Source organism: Pongo abelii, chromosome 1 (assembly GCF_028885655.2).
Source record: "Pongo abelii isolate AG06213 chromosome 1, NHGRI_mPonAbe1-v2.0_pri, whole genome shotgun sequence".
Lineage (NCBI taxonomy): Eukaryota > Metazoa > Chordata > Mammalia > Primates > Hominidae > Pongo > Pongo abelii.
This window is the reverse complement of record NC_071985.2, coordinates 140,369,578-140,387,114: the sequence shown is the minus strand read 5'-3', so window position 1 is coordinate 140,387,114 and position 17,537 is coordinate 140,369,578. Positions and strand designations below refer to the sequence as shown.

The 17,537-nt window shown below is 37.2% G+C and overlaps 1 protein-coding gene across 17 annotated transcripts in view; it reads right to left on the bottom strand.

The window, feature by feature from the left end:
- EVI5 (ecotropic viral integration site 5) overlaps positions 1 to 17,537 on the bottom strand; it is a 277,149-nt gene that overhangs the window by 88,508 nt on the left and 171,104 nt on the right. For 11 of the 17 annotated variants that reach the window (XM_054531115.2, XM_063718560.1, XM_063718554.1 and 8 more), the window contains 3 exons: positions 12,312 to 12,458; positions 10,072 to 10,167; positions 6,386 to 6,481 (listed from right to left, as the gene is read on the bottom strand). In XM_054531115.2, coding sequence (XP_054387090.1) covers positions 6,386 to 6,481; positions 10,072 to 10,167; positions 12,312 to 12,458 — 339 coding nt within the window. The remainder of the gene's footprint in view (positions 1 to 6,385; positions 6,482 to 10,071; positions 10,168 to 12,311; positions 12,459 to 17,537) is intronic. The other 6 variants (XM_054531083.2, XM_054531066.2, XM_054531104.2 and 3 more) reach the window with 1 other exon arrangement.

The following is a 17,537-nucleotide window of genomic DNA, read 5'->3' as shown; positions in this document are numbered from 1 at the left end:
ATTTTCAGAGGTTTAAATTCTATTCAAAAACATTTCAAAGAAGGGACCTAGGCTCAGTCACTCCTACTCTGTAATGGTAAATTCATTTGGACAGAGGCTGAATTCATTTTCTCCTTCCTAACTGGTAGTGACCTAATAATAAAAGACATATACAAATTGATACATGTGTGAATATAGTGACAACTGCATACATTAAAAATCATTTATTGTAGAAACAACATCAGAAGATGAATGAATTATTGTCAAAATTCAAATATCTACTGATCAAATTTGGTCAAATACAAATATCTACTGAATGATGGTTATGTACCAGACATTATACAGTAAGCACCCAATATAGTAACAAGGCTGTGTGCAGTGGCTCACACCTGTAGTCCCAGCACTTTGGGAGGCCCGGGTGCACAGATCGCTTGAGCTCAGGAGTTCGAGATCAGCCTGGGCAACATAGCCAAACTCCACCTCTACAAAAAATATAAAAATTAGCCCGGTGTGGTGGTGTGCTCCTGTAGTCCCAGGTACTGGGGAGGCTGAGGTGGGGGGATTGCTTTAGCCCAGTAGGTCAAGGCTGCAGTGAGCTATGATCACACCACTGCACTCTGGTCTGAGCAACAAAGTGAGACCTTTTTTTTGAGATAAGAGTCTCGTTCTGTCACCCAGGCTGGGGTGTAGTGGCGTGATCTTGAGACCTTGTCTCTCCCACCACTGCCCAAAAGAGAATATAGTAATGAATAAGACAGATAAAAATTCCACTCTTGCACCCCCATGGAGCTTATGCTCTAGTGGGGAATGTGGAAAATTAAAAATAAAAATATGTTAAGGGGGAAGGGTGGGAGGAGGGAGAGGAGCAGAAAAGATAACTATTGGGTACTGAACTTAATACCTGGGTGATGTAATAATATGTACAACAAACCCCCATGACATGTGTTTATCTACAAACCTTCACATGTACCCCCACATCTAAAATTTTTTTTAAAATGTATAATTTATGAAAAAAGTAATAATTGTTATGAAGAAAAAAATAAAGCAACATAAGAGTCTAGTAACTAGAGTAGGAATGTTATTTAAGGTAAAAATTTGGCCAAAGAGAAAGTCATAGAGATATTAATAAAGTGAGATGAGTACATAATAATTAAAATTCATGGTAACTCAGAATTGTCAAAAAATATTTAAATGCTATACATGGTATAATATTGTTTTATATGTGACAGAACCTTAGAGTTCAACTCCTTAATTTTACAGGTTGTATAATCTGTTCCCAACTGAGCATTACAGCACAACAGTGTAATAATTTTATAGCAAAAAACCCACCAATAAGTAATTGTCATTCATTTAGAGAAGAAAACTAGATAATAGTAACTTTTAAAAACAGTTCTAGGAAAATGTCTAAAATTTGAAAGCTGCTACACTTAAAAATGGTTAAGTGCACTGTAAGATGCGAATACAAAGACAGGGTGGCGGAGGCGGCATTATTATAAACAATATAACTAGATTACAGATGTAGTTATGTCAGAATAACAACATGGCAGTAGATGATAAATCTTAAATTAGACCTAAAAGTTCTAAGTAGACTGAATAATCTTTGAAAATAAATTTAATAAATTTCAGTCTACCTGTATCTATATACTACATAGTATGTATATAAATATACTATATATCTATATGTAAGTATCTATATATTACAATGTTATAGTATGTATAAAAATGAGTATTTCTTCATGTAATGTATTTTCTCATCTAAATGAGGTGTTTACAAAAGTATAATTTTCATAACTACATCAAAAAGCAGGCTTTCATTATATGAATAACAGATTAAATAATAATTTATTAAAAGAAGAGTTTGAGAGAATTCGGTTTGTGCAAAAAAATTTTACTCACAAGACAGTATCAGTAATTGGAAGAGTTAATCTGAAGACATCTGAAGCACAAAAATCTCAGACTAAGTTGAGTTCTCCCCCTAGTGGAACTTGAATATGATCTAAGATATTTCCATGACTAAGAAAATAACCTAAAATATATTATTTGATAACTGAAAAAAGTTTCAGGTTTTAATGAAAGATCTATTTATGAATCTTAATCTGCATTAAAAATATACCTCTTTATATCTATATTTATATAGATATATACATATAATTAAACATTGAAACCTTAAGACATCTACTGAAAACTCATTTACTAAGCAAATTAACAGCAAGTTAGCCAAAAAGCACTCAGTCTTAAGACCTGAAAGAGAAACAGAAATACTTCAAAAGTAGAGGAGTAGGAAGTTCAGAAAAATACAGTAATTTAGGAAGACACAGCAACATGCAGAATGGCACAGAATTCTGAAAGAATGTGATAGGTGCAGGAATAGGATAATTCACAGTGGGTAGAATACAGCATGTATGTGTGGGGGATGAGCATGGGGAGATAATGGTGAGAGATGAAGCTACAAATTCAGTTTGGGCAATAATAAAAAGGATTTTATGCTAAGGAGTTTCGATACAATTTGGTATTTAAAAGGTAGTCAATGAAATTTCTATATTTTAGAGAGACAGCTTTTTTAATCTGTAGAAGAGCTGAAGCCGGAGAAAAGGAAATTGGATGGGAGGTTACAACAACAGTTCAGGTAAGGGGTAAGCAGATGAACTAACGGAGTGGTAGGGAGAAGAGAAATGTTATTAAAGACTCAAAAAAGTTTGCAAAATGACTGAAATTACCTTTTATTTAGTTCTATACTTACTTAAGACTTTTCTATTTTGAAAGATTGAAGAGTTGGCGATACAGTTTAACCTGTATGAACTCTTACTGAGAATTATCTGAAGGCTAATCTACAATAGGTAACACGTTGGTGGGAAAGAAAACTAGCACAAGCACTTTGTGAAATAATGTTACCTGCTAAAATTCAGAATTTGCACACCTTACATATACACCCTTGGTATATATGCTAGAGGGTAAGAAAGAGTAAGTGAGATTACTAGTAGGTTGAACAATTTAATAAGAGACGATCTTTTATTTTGTTTCCATTTTTTTTTTGTTTTTTTTTTTTTGAGATGGAGTCTCATTCTGTCACCCAGGCTGGGGTGCAGTGGCGTGATCTCGGCTCACTACAACCTCTACCTCCTGGGTTCAAGCGATTCTCCTGCATCAGCCTCCTGGGTAGCTGGGATTACAGGTGTCTGCCACCACGCCTGGCTGATTTTTGTAAGAGATGATCCTTTAATCAAGACTTGAAATACAAAATAAGGAAAACATGTTGGAACACGTCTGATTTTAAACATGTTAAATTCAAAGATTCTGTACTGCTTCCAGGTAGAATGGTTCAGTGCCCATTAAAACTACTGGTCTACTCATCAAAAGACACAATAAAGGAAAAACAACAACAGAGGACAAGTTACAGAATGGTAGTAGCTATTTGCAACACATAACATCAATATATAAATAACTCCATAACCATAAGAAAAAGACAACCTAATAGAAAAATATAAACAAAAGACTTTAACAGCACTTTACAAAAATAGAAATCCAAAATGGCCAACATCCTTAGTAATCAAGAAAACGTAAACGAAAAACACAGTGAAATATCACCAGATTGGCAAAAATTAAATCATGTGACACCACCAAGTATTGGAAGGGTGTGGAATAACAAGAACTTTCACATGCAGCTGTTGGGAGTTTAAACTACTACAAGCAATTTGGAAAATAAAGTTGAAGATTTGCATGCTGTACAATGCAGCAATTTCACACTTTGGTATACATGCTAGAGAAACTTGTGCACATGTGATCAATGTAATGTATAAGAGTGCTCATAATCACCATATTATTTGTAACACTCTCAACCTGGAAATTCCCAAACATCCTCTAATAGTAAAATGGATAAATACATTGTGATATATTTTAAAAAATGAAATATGCACAATAATAAAATGATTTTTACAAAAATAATGTTGAACAAGAAGACACAAAATATTCCATATGACTCTATGCAAAACTGAGAAGCTGGGAAAACTAAACTGTATAGATCAGAAATGTATAGGAAGATGACACAATCATAAGGAAAGGCAAAAGAGTGATTGTCATAAAAGTCAGGATAGGGAACAGGGTGTGACTGAATAGACTTCTTGAGTACAGGCAATTTTGTCCGTCTTAACCTTGGTTAGAAGTTTTATGTATAATGTTTTTACACATACAATGTAACTTTGTTTTATTAACTTATCTGTACATAATGTTTCATAATTTTTAAATTATTAAACCATTTAGGAAATTATTGGTAAGGGGAAACAGGCTGGGGCTGGAGATAAATTGTGATTCACTGTTGCAACAATTAGTGGTCCCCAACCTTTTTGGTACTAGGGACAGATTTCGTAGAAGATAATTTTTCCATAGAGATGGTGGGAGAATGGTTTCAGGATGAACTGTTCCACCTCAGATTATCAGGCATTAGATTCTCTCATAAGGAGAGTGCAACCAACACCTCTGGCATGTGCAGTTCACAATAGGATTCGTGCTCCTGTGACAATCTAATGACGCCACTGATCTGACAGGAGGCGGAGCTCAGGCAGTATGCTGCTGGCTGCCCGCTCACCTCCTGCTGTGCGGCCCGGTTCCTAACAGGCCATGGACTGATACCTGCCTGTGGCCTGGGGGTTGGGGAACCCTGGTAAAGATGGTTCCTGAAGCCATGTAAGTGAGACCCTTCATTCGGGTATAGTTTGTAAAAGCCAAAACCTTGGATTTCAGAGGAATACACACTTCCACAACTGATAAAGATGACTGTAAACAACAGTTAAACAAGAAAAAAGAGAGTCAAAAGTAAGTGGTGGTAGCAAAGTTAGGGGAGGTGAGAATGCAAGGAGGACGAAATGGTCAACAACAAATGCAATAAGCACGAGCAGGCAAATACTGAAAAAATAGCAACAAATTTGGCAATTAGAATTCCAGTGACCACTTTATCAAGAGCCAGTTGATGATAATATACCCCTACTATAATAATGTAACAATTCTATCACCTCACACCTGTTAGAATGGCCATTATCAAAAAGATCAAAGACAGCAAGTGCTGGAGAGGATGTGGTGAAAAGGGAACTCTTACACACTGTGGGTAGAAATGTAAATCCTCAAAAAATTAAAAACAGATGATACGATCTAACAATTCCACTACTGGGTATATATCCAAAGGAAATGAAATCAGTATGTTGAAAAGATATCTGCACTCCCATGTTCACTGCATTATTCACAATAGCCAAGACATGCAACCAATCTAAATGTCCATCAGTGGATGAATGAATAAAGAAAAAGTGGTATACATATATACAATGGAATATTATTCAATCTTAAAAAGGAAGGAAATTCTGTCATTCACAACAACATGAATGAGCCTGGAGAACATTAAGTGAAATAAGCTAGGCTCAGAAAGACAAACACTACATCATCTCACATGTGGGATACAAAAAGTTGAACTCAAAAGTACAGAGTAGAATGGTGGTTACCAGGGGCTAGATGCGGGGTTAGGGGTAAAGGATTGGAAGATGTTAAAAAAAAATTCCATGAATTTTCTATTTTTCAAAAATAATGTAACACGTTACATTTCATTTTAAACAAAAATCCTGCATACCAGGTTCTTCGTTTTAATAAATATTTCGGAATCAACAAAAAGAGTGATTTAAATTTTACTATTTTGTGATTAAGATGTATAGAAATATGGCAAATTCTTAGGATTTTCTTGATGTTAGAAGAGTACAGACTAATGCTAAAATCACATATGATAGCATGATTTAAACAACTGATTACAAATACATTATGCAGTTGGTTCATGTTTGAGGTTTTCCTGAATACGTGCACTTTATGGGGACTACTACCAGCAGAACATAAAGGATACCTTTTTATAAACATACAAATCATAATGTGTTGTGGTTACTTTTGATCTAGATTAAAAGATGAGGTTATAATATAATATGTAAGTTTGGAAATTAATTACATTTTAAATTGAAATTTAAGGACAAAAGGAAATTTCAGTTGGGAAGAAAATTCTAGATGTTATGGCAAAGACTATTTTGACTTGGAGTACAATATAATTAAAGACTTTGAAAGACATAAGATTTTAAACATAGTATTTTGTCCATAGGGAAAACTTACTACTTTTATCATATTATACAAGAAGAAGTAAGGCATAAGAAATGACAAAACACATTTATTTTTATTAAAAAAAATTTTTTTAGAGACAAGGTCTCATTCTGTCACTCAGATTGGAGTGCAGTGGCTTGATCATAGCTCCTTGTAATGTGGAACTCCTACTTCTGGCCTCAAGGGATCGTTCCACCTTAGCCTTCCAAGTAGCCAGCGCTATAGGAGTGTACTATCATGCCCCCAGCTAATTTTTAAAAATTGTTTTGTAGAGACAGGGTCTTACTCTATTGCCCAGGCTGGTCTTGAACTCCTGGCCTCCAGCAATCCCCTGACCTTGGCCTCTCAAAGCACTGGGATTACAGGTGTGAGTTACTGTGCCCTGTAAAAACATATTTATTTTTAAAGCTTTGAATTTTCTTTTGAAGATAGTTTTGATAATATAGAAACATGATAAATTTTCACTAAAAAATGGACTTGGAGCACAGTCAACAACACCAAAACAAACAAACAAACAAACAAAAACCCAGGTAAGTTGATTCAGCAAAATTAAAAACTTTTGTGATAAAAACACTATCAACAGAGAAAAGGCAACAAACATAATGGGAGAAAATATTTGCAAACCATATATATGATAAGAAAGTGATATTGAGAATATATAAATAACTCCTATAACTCAACAACAAAAACAACAAACAACCTGGTTCAATTAAGCAAAGGACCTGAATAGCCATTTCTCCAAAGAAGATATATAAATGCGAAATAAGCACATGAAAGTATGCCCAACATAGCTCATCATTAGGGAAATGCAAATCAAAACCACAATGAGATACCACTTCACACCCATTAGGATGGTCATTATAAAAACAACAACAACAGAAAATTAACAAGCGTTGGTGCGAATGCGGAAAAAATGAAATCCTCATGCATTGCTGGTAGAAATGTAAAATGGTGTAGGTTCTGTGGAAAATGGTATGGCATTTTCTTAAAAAAATTAAACAATTACTATATGATCCAGCAATTCCACTTCTATGTACTCAAAAGAAGTAAAAGCAGGGACCTGAACAGAAATTTGTACACCTGTATTCATAACAGCATTATTCACCATAGCTGAAACATAGAAGCACCCTAAATGCCCATCAATTAATGAATAGATAAAAAATGTGGTATATGCATACAATGGAATATTATTCAGCTTTAAAAATGAAGAAAATTTGTACATATACTATAACATTATAAAAAATGGTTTTTCTTTCAATAATAAATTAACTTTAACTTACTGTAACTTTATTTATAAACTTTCAATTTTTTAAACTTTTTGACTCTTGTAACATTTAGCTTAGCAAACATTGTACAGGTGTATAAAATATTTTCTTTTTTATATCTTTATTCTATAAGCTTTTATCTATTTTTAATTTTAATTTTTAATAAATATATTTTTTGAAACAGGGTCTTACTCTGTGGCCCAGGTTGGAGTACAGTGCTGTGATCATGGCTTACTGCAGCCTTGACCTCCCAGGCTCAGGCAACCCACCCACCTCAGCCTCCTGAGTAACCGGGACTGGGACTATAGGTGCACCACCAGGTCCAACTAATTTTATTTTGTATTTTTCGTAGAGAGGGAGTCTCACTTTGTTGGTCAGGTTGGTTTCAAACTCTTGGGCTCAAGTGATCTGCCTGCCTCAGCCTCCCAAAGTGCTGAGATTACAGGCATGAGTCATTGCACCTGATGAACAAAAAATTTTTTTAAGTTAAAAAAATTTCCTCCCGTCTGGGAGGAAGTGAGGAGCACTTCTGCCCGGCTGCCCCGTCTGGGAGATGAGGAGCACCTCTGCCCGGCCGCCCCGTCTGGGAAGTGAGGAGCGCCTCTGCCTGGCCACCCCGTCTGGGAAGTGAGGAGTGCCTCTGCCTGGCCGCCACCCCGTCTGGGAGGAAGTGAGGAGCGCCTCTGCCCAGCCGCCCCGTCTGGGAGGTGAGGAGCGCCTCTGCCCGGCTGCCCCGTCTGGGAAGTGAGGAGCGCCTCTGCCAGGCGGCCCCGTCTGGGAAGTGAGGAGCGCCTCTGCCCGGCCGCCCTGTCTGGGAGGTGAGGAGCACCTCTGCCCAGCGGCCCCGTCTGGGAGGTGAGGAGCGCCTCTGCCCCGCCGCCCTGTCTGGGAGGTGTACCCAACAGCTCCGAAGAGACAGCGACCATCGACAGCGGGCCATGAGGACGATGGCGGTTTTGTTGAAGAGAAGGGGGGGAAGTGTGGAGAAAGAAAGGAGAGATCAGATTGTTGCTGTGTCTGTCTAGAAAGAGGTGGGCATAGGAGACTCCATTTTGTTCTGACTAGGAGAAATTCTGCCTTGGGATGCTGTTGATCTATGGCCTTTCCCCCAGCCCCGTGCTCTCTGAAACGTGTGCTGTGTCAACTCAGGGTTAAATGGATTAAGGGCGGTGCAAGATGTGCTTTGTTAAACAGATGCTTGAAGGCAGCATGCTCTTTAAGAGTCATCGCCACTCCCTAATCTCAAGTACCCAGGGACACAAACACTGCAGAAGGCCGCAGGGTCCTCTGCCTAGAAAACCAGAGACCTTTGTTCATGTGTTTATCTCCTGACCTTCTCTCCACTATTATCCTATGACCCTGCCATATCCCCCTCTCCGAGAAACACCCAAGAACGATCAATAAATATTTCATAAATTAAAAAAAAAAAAAAAAAATTAAGGCTGGGCGTGGTGGCTCATGCTTGTAATCCCAGCACTGTGGGAGGCAGAGGTGGGCGGATCACTTAAGCCCAGGAGTTCGAAACCAGCCTGGCCAGCAAAGTGAGATCTCATTGCTACTAAATAAATAAATAAATAAATAAATAAATAAATAAATAAGCTGGGTGTGGTCATGTGTGCCTGTAGTCCCAGGTACTCGGGAAGCTGATGAGGACTGCTTGAGCCAGGAGTTGGAGTCTGCAGTGAGCTATGACTGTGCCACTAAACTCTGGTCTGGGCAACAGTGTGAGATCCTGTCTCAAAAAAAAAAATGAAAAAAAAAAATTAAAACATTTGTGTTAAAAACTAAGATATTAGCTTAGGCCTACACAGGGTCAGCACCACCAATATCACTATCTTCAACCTCCACATCTTGTCCCACTGGAAGGTCTTCAGGGACAATAACATACATGAAGCTGTCATCTCCTATGAAAACAATGCCTTCTGGAAAACCTCCTGAAGGATCTGAGACTGTCTTAGAGTTAACTCTTTTTTTGTGTAAGTAGAATTAGACTCTAAAATAGCAATATTAGTATAGCAAAACAACAAATAGTATAGTAAACATACGAACCAGTAACATAGTCATTTATTATCAAGTATTATGTGCTATACACAACTGTATGTGCTACACTTTTATTAAGAGTGGCAGTACAGTGGGTTTGTTTATACCAGCCTCATCACAAACACATGAGTAATGTGTTGCACTATAACATAATGATGGCTATAGTCACTAGGCAAAAGGAATTTTTCAGCTTCATTATCATCCTATGGGACCATCACCATATATGCTGTCCGTCATTGAAATGTCCTTATGCAGCATATGACTGTATTGTATGATTCCACTTATATGAGGTAACCGGAGTGGTCAAACTCATAGAGACAAAGTAGAATGGTGGTTTCCAGTTGCTGGTGGTTGCCAGTTGCTGGGGGAATGGGAAGTTAGTGTTTAATGGGCAAAGAGGTTCAGTTAGGGAGGATGAAAAAGTTCTGGACATGGATGGTGGTGATGGCTGCACAACAGTGTCAAATATACGTAATGCCACAGAACTGTATACTTTAAAATGGTAAGTTTTATGTCTATTTTACCACAATAAAAAAAATAAAGTTGGAAATGAATGATTATTGAAAAAAGAATCACAGTCATGAGGATAAAGAGTAAGTTACTGTTCAGACAGAGAGGATAGAAGAAACTATATTTTTACATGTACTTCATTATTTTCATATGGTACCTGGATTTCAAGCTCAGCAATGTGTTGTCGTAGTTCAGCCACAGCAGCTATGCTATCTGCTTCCCGGAGCCTCACAGCCATCACTTCTTCCTTATTCTAGTGTGGTAAACCAAACCAAAACAAAATAAACCAGGTGTATTTGGAATTCAGATTTTAGAAAAGTAATAGGTTGCATAAACCATACATTAGTATTATCCAGCAGGGTCGAAGGCAGCATCCATAATGAAACAATATGCTCAATGCATACAATGAAGCAGTGAGATATAAATGTTCACATCAAGTGGAATAAATAACAATTATAAATGGCCATATATCAATTCAAATTAAGTTTCGCCTCCAAAGGAATTTGTGTGAAATTTATGAAAAAACTCGAGGGTTTTAGAGTATTTCGCATTTTGAAACTGGGGTTCACAGGCTTGTAATATTTCAACTTTAAGTGAGAACATTCAAATTAAGTTGAGAGGGAAAATAACATTAATATTATAAACAATATCCACACATTTTACACAAATAAAAAATTAAAAAACTTTAATAATTATAAATTAATCATAAGCTATAATCTTATAATACTAAATGAAAATGAATTAGATTTATATAATTCAAGGACTGGCTTTCTTGAAAAATTAACTTTGTTCCTGAATCATTCCAACATAACAGGGTAAAATATACACATTTAATCAGAATGTACTAGGTGCTAAGGTAACAATACATTGGTCATTCTCAAAATCTGCAAAAGGCATCACGAAAGATTGAATAAATTAACACACAGCTTAAACACGGGAGATATCAGAGTTTGCATCTGTAACATACTTCACAGAGGTATTAATTAAAAATTAAATAAAATCCCATATTAGTTCATAAAATCCTCTAATATTCTAAATCTGAGCCTATTACTTAGACAAGTTCAAAAAAATTATTATTTTCAACAGCAAGTTCCTCAAAGATTTATTTCCAAAGAACACTTTACTTTGCTCAACAGGTACTAAGGCATTTGAGGAGCAATATTAAATCTAGTAACACCATTATCAAAATATGTTTAAGGAAAACTAACACCAATAATAAATGATTAAATTTAGTTATCTATAAGATGTCAACACAATTTAGCATCATAAAAACTCAATCAGATATTGGTATGACAAATCAAATTGATATAACCTCATTTAATATTATTTTATTTATAAATTAGTTTAGTCATATCCTTCAAAAGTGACTGTGCTTTTTAGTACGAATTTCAGTACTGCCTACAGATTTCTGTCAGTATACATTGTAATAGCTATGCATATTTATAAGGATGTAATTTCATCTCTGGATTTCAGTGACACTGATAAACCATTCAAGCTTCACTCTTGGTTTTTAATGACACCAGAATAAGCTGATGGAATTACAGCTTTACATGTGCCATCAAAAGTCTTATTTCTTATACAATAATAAGGCTGGAATCTTTAAACGGCATCATTCCTACTATCTTACCACGGAAAGGTGGATGCCTAGTTTATTTTTTTAAATCCCATAACTTGCCTTTAGTAATCCATTCTAATGCCCAGTCTACAGTCATCTCTTTAGTTATTTCACACACACACACACACACACACACACCAAACCCTCCCTCCTCTCCTTCCATCTCACTGCCTTTCCCCCACTCTCTCGCCACTGCTATACTGTAAATTTATTTCAGGAAAGAATGTACTTGCATTCAAATACTTTTGATGCTTTTTGAATCCAAACACCTCACAAAAAAGTAAAAGTATATAACTGATTAAAATAATAATGGGTAATATACCCATTTTTCCCAACACACTGGTACATACACATTTCTTTTGCTCTCTAGTCTATCCAGAAAACATGTATCAATGTTAACTGCCCACTAATAAGATACCAATCAAAGCAGAGGAGCCCTAACCTCTCTAAATGACCCATCTTTTTTGATCAAGCCATTAAAAGCTCTGGTTTTAAAGGGTTACCAGTCAAAAGAAAAACTGTAAAGAAATACTAGTAAATGCCAATCCAGGAAATTAAATTAACCAAGGAAGTGACTGAAAATGTTTCTTGACTAAAATCCACCCCAGAAGCAAGATGAGCTAACCTGGTCTGAAAGCAACTACCAAAACAAGTTCAGGAAAAGTAGAAAATAGGACGGGCTTTTTTGTTTTGTTTTTAAGATAATCTAATCACGATAAGACAAACAAAAAAAGACATTATTATATTGACAAAAAACAAAATCAGTTAGCTGACATATTTACCTTGCATTCAATCTCTGCTTGTTTACGCTTTGCTTCACTTAATTGAGTAAGGAGTCCTTTGTTCTGTGCAGAAAGATACTGCACTTTCTCCTGTAGGCTAATCACCTCTTGTTCTGCTCTTCGAAGATGGTTACTATTGATCTGGTTCTAATAATCAGAAATATAAATACTGAGACTATAGATACAAGACCTAAAAATTAAAAAAAATTACCTATCCATTTTATACCACAACATTATTAAAAATGTTACTAGTTATACGTCAGTGTTATTCAACAAATCAACATTAAAAAATAAGATAAAACTGCCTTTAAAATCAAGTCATTTAAGGCTGAGGCAGGCGGATCACGAGGTCAGGAGATCAAGACCATCTTGGCTAACACAGTGAAACCACATCTCTACTAAAAATACAAAAAAAAAATTAGCCAGGCATGGTGGCGGGCGCCCGTAGTCCCAGCTACTCGGGAGGCTGAGGCTGGAGAATGGCGTGAACCCGGGAGGTGGAGCCTGCAGTGAGCGGAGATCGCGCCATTGCACTCCAGCCTGGGCAACAGAGCGAGACTCCGTCTCAAAAAAAAAAATTTTTAAAAATTAAAAAATAAATAAATAGATAAATAAAATCAAGTCATCCAAAGGAATGCATACTGTCAATATCAGAGACTCTCAATATAGCTCAATATACCATTTATACAAAAAATAGCTGTAAACTATAAAAATGCTTATACACAACTTGAAGGTATTCCTTTCTAAGATTGGCAATGGAGTACAAAGTGGATAGATACAGGAATGGTGAGTTTAATTCCTCTTTCCAGTTCTGGAAAGAAAGCACAAACCAGTCAAAAGGTACCATCATGTCCAGTGCAGTGGCTCATGCCTGTAATCCCAGCATTCTGGGAGACCAAGGTGGGCAGATCACTTGTGGCCAGGAGTTTGGGACCAACTTGGCCAAAATGGTGAAACCCCATCTCTACTAAAAATACAAAAATTAGTCGGGCATGGTGGTGCACGTCTGTAATCCCAGGTACTTGGGAGGCTGAGGCACAAGAATCACTTGAACCCAGGAGGCAGAGGTTGCAGTGAGATCACGCAACTGCACTCTAGCCTGGGTGACAACAAGACTCTGTCTCAGAGAAAAAAAAAAGGAAAGAAAAAAAAAAAGGTACCATCACTATTTATTGGGCTGTAAACTTGATGTCACACAACATGGCATATGTGTATTTCTACATGCTCTCAATGTCTAGCACACTCGCACAGTCTTTTCTTATGAAGCACAGATTTTGAATCCTGGTTTTAATATTTGGTCATTAAGCAAACAAGCTAGTATCTCTGAGTCTCTATTTCCTTATTTGAAAAATGCATATAAAATACTTTCTATTTCTGTTTGGTGTCTTCAGAATTAAATGAGATAATATGTGTAACAGGGCCTAATATGTAGCAATAAATGCTAGCTGTTTATTGTATTATAATTACAGAATGTGCTAAAAAAAACATATAGACCTTGAACTAACATGAGGTAGTTTTCACACTCAGGTATGACCCAGCCTGAATTCTCTCAACCCTAAATTATTCTATCAGAGGCCTGAAAGAAATAGTAGGGACTTTCATAACAGAAAGAAGTAAAAGTCTAACTTCTCATTTAACAGTTCTTAAAACTTGGCCAAGTTATTTAATCCTACCAAATTTCAGTAGAGATAGTACTACTTGCCTTTTGAGGCTATGTTGTGAAGATTAGATTATGTGAGAAAAGTTTATGAAAGCAGTCTTACACAATCATGTCATGTCATGTCATGTAATTTCATTTCATTTTTTTTTTGAGACAGTCTCACTTTGTTGCTTAGGCTGGAGTGCAGTGGCACGACCTTGGCTCACTGCAACCTCCACCTCCTGGGTTCAAGTGATTCTCCTGCCTCAGCCTCCCAAGTAGCTGGGATTACAGGCACCCACCATCATGCCCGGCTAATTTCTGTATTTTTAGTAGAGACAGGGTTTCATCATGTTGGCCAGGCTGGTCTCGAACTCCTAACCTCAAGTAATCCACCCGCCTCAGCCTCCCAAAGTGCTGGGAGATTACAGGCATGAGCCACTGCACCCGGGAAATTTTAGATACTTAATAAATGTTCAGTTGTTGCCATTATTATACCTACTTTACCTTGCCCTATGAAAAAGATTCCCCTCCAGTTTTAATGAAAAAATGTAGATCATCTAATAGATGTAAGCTCCAAAACTTTCAACCACTTAGAACTTTCTTCATCTTTACTTTTACTTGTCTTCCTGTAACACATACTCTAGTCTTTCTCATTCTCTCTCTCTCTCTTTTGTTTTTTTTAAGATAGGGTCTCACAGGAGCCTGTTCTGTTGCCCAGGCTAGAGTGTAGAGGCACAATCATAGCTCACTTGTAGCCTCAATCTCCTAGGCTCAAGCTATCCTCCCACCTCGGTCTCCTGAATAGCTGGGACCACAGGCATGTGCCATCACGCCCAGATAATTTTTTTTATTTTTAGTAGAGACAAGGTCCTGCTATGTTGCTCAGGCCAGTCTTGAACTCCTGAGCCCAGGTGATCCTCCCATCTTGGTCTCTCAAAATCCTGCGATCACAGGCATGAATCACTGCACCTGACCTCTTTCTCATTTTCAATCAACAAACAAGTCTGTCTACAAAATTAACTAAACTTCTTAGTACCGTATTCAAAATGTATCACAGCCTCTTTTTACTGTCTTACCTGCTACCATTAAAACAAATAACTACACTTCAGAGGGACCCATCTTTGACATAAGCTGCAAATAATTTCCACAGATAAAACCCTTCCCTGCATCCCTGAACACAAGACCATAATTCAACATTATGAATGATAAATAATACACATAAAACCAAGAATTGACCATGAATGAGAGACAGTAGACAGAAAAAAATATATTTTAAGAACTCTAGAGATAATTATAGGACTTTACATAACATAGGTTATGTCTAAAATTACAGTATTAATGACATAAAAGGAAGATGCCAAAACATAAGCAAAGAACAAGTCACTAGCAAGAAAACATTAAGCAAATCAGAAAAATAACCAAAGAAAATTTCTATAAATACAGCCACTGAATTCAATGAATGGGTCAGATTGGAGATTAGCTATACTGAAGAAATAATTAGTGTCCCAGAAGAGGTCATTAGACACAGAAAAGAGAATAAGGTCCAAAATATACCTAATAGGGGTTGCAGGATAAAATAGAAAAAACAAGTGAGATATGATGGTTTAAGAGATGGTAATAGTTGAGAATTTTTTACAATTTAAGAAATAAAAGATATAAATCTACAATTTAGGAAACACAACTAGTTCCAACCAGGATAAAAACAAATAAATCCCCACCAATATATACTGTAACAAAACTTAGAATGCTAAAGAGGCAAATCAAGGGAAAAACTGAGATCTATAAAGGAAGGGTAATGAAATGTCTAGCAGATATTTCAACAGCAAAAATTCATAATGCTTAAAAAAGAAACTTCACCCTATAGTAGTATACTGAGCTAAACTATCATACAAGAAAGAAAAGCAAATTTATTTTAAGAAAGTGGGCCGGGCGTGGTGGCTCACACCTGTAATCCCAGCACTTTGGGAGGCCGAGGAGGGTGGATCACAAGGTCAGGAAATCGAAACCATCCTGGCTAACACAGTGAAACCCTGTCTCTACTTTAAAAAAAAAAAAAATTAGCCAGGCGTGATGGCAGGTGCTTGTAGTCCCAACTTAGGAGGCTGAGGCAGGAGAATGGCGTGAACCTGGGAGGCAGGACTTGCAGTGAGCCAAGATTGCGCCACTGCACTCCAGCCTGGGTGACAGAGCGAGACTCCGTCCCAAAAAAAAAAAAAAAAAAAAAGTGACAGATTTAGAATGCAGGATGGAAACCAGAAACTGTCAAATACAAGAAGAGAGAGCAGCTGTAGTCCTAGCTACTTGGGAGGCTGGGGCAGGACAACTGTTTGAGGTCAGGAGCTTGAGGCTGTAGTGAGATACAATGGAGCCTATGAACAGCCACCGTGCTCAAGGCTGGACAAAACAGTGAGACCCTATTTAAAAAAGAAAAAAAAAACTAAATAGAAAAATAATAATTCACAGCAAAAATAATTGGCTAACAGGTGAACAAATCCAGATAAGCTCTGATTCCATAAAATAATAATAATAATATCTAGTAGTTTGGAGGTATTAAAAGATGTACAATAATAACTTGTAAGACAGAAGAACATATGAAGTTATTCACAGGCCCTTATAAATGTTTGGAAAGGATACAGAGATGATGACTAACTTTAGGCTTTGTTCACCCAGGTAAGCATTTTCAATTTTTTTCAGGTAGCAAACATTAATAGAAAACAAAAGGAATTATAAGAGTCAAACCAGTACAGAGAAAGTGAAAGAATAAACAAAATTAATCCAATAAAAAGGAGGAAAGGAAGAAAAAAGGAACAAAAAAGAAAGAAACCAAAAGTACCAAAGAAAACAATCACAAATACATCATAATCAGGACTTTTGATTTGTGATCTGGGATGTAGACGGTCAAAGACCTGCTCCTACCCTTCCAATGAAAAAAGAAGGAAGGCCAGGCACAGTGGCTCATGCCTGTAATCCCAGTACTTTGGGAGGCCAAGGCGGGAGGATCACTTGAGGTCAGGAGTTCGACACTAGCCTGGCCAATATGGTGAAACCCCCGTCTCCACTAAAAATACAAAAATTAGCCGGATGTGGTAGCATGCGCCTGTAGTCCCAGCTACTCAGGAGGCTGAGGCAGAAGAATCGCTTGAACCCTGGAGGCGGAGGTTGCAGTGAGCTGAGATCACGCCACTGCACTCCAGCCTGGGTGACAGAACAAGACTCCATCTCAAAAAAAAAAAAAAAAAGGAAAAAAAAAAAAAGCCAGCCAAACTAAGTTCAAACCCGGAGCCTTCCAGGAGAGATGCAATGGGATTTAAGCACTTTCTCACCTGGGACAGATACGGCCACAAGCTAAGGATGATACAGCTAGAATAAATATCAAACTGGTAGAAGCTAAGTATTGGCTGGCTAGACAGTGTGGAGGCTCAGGAGGCAGCAGACTTAGAGTCTAAGTTCACAAACTCTTGCACACTTTTCTTCAGGTACCCCAACAGGTACACACACAAAAAGACTGGTGAGTCTTGAGAAAGAAACCTTCATGGTACAGGACTCGGGAAGGGGAATAGCAGCTACTATAGGAAGGCGCTAAA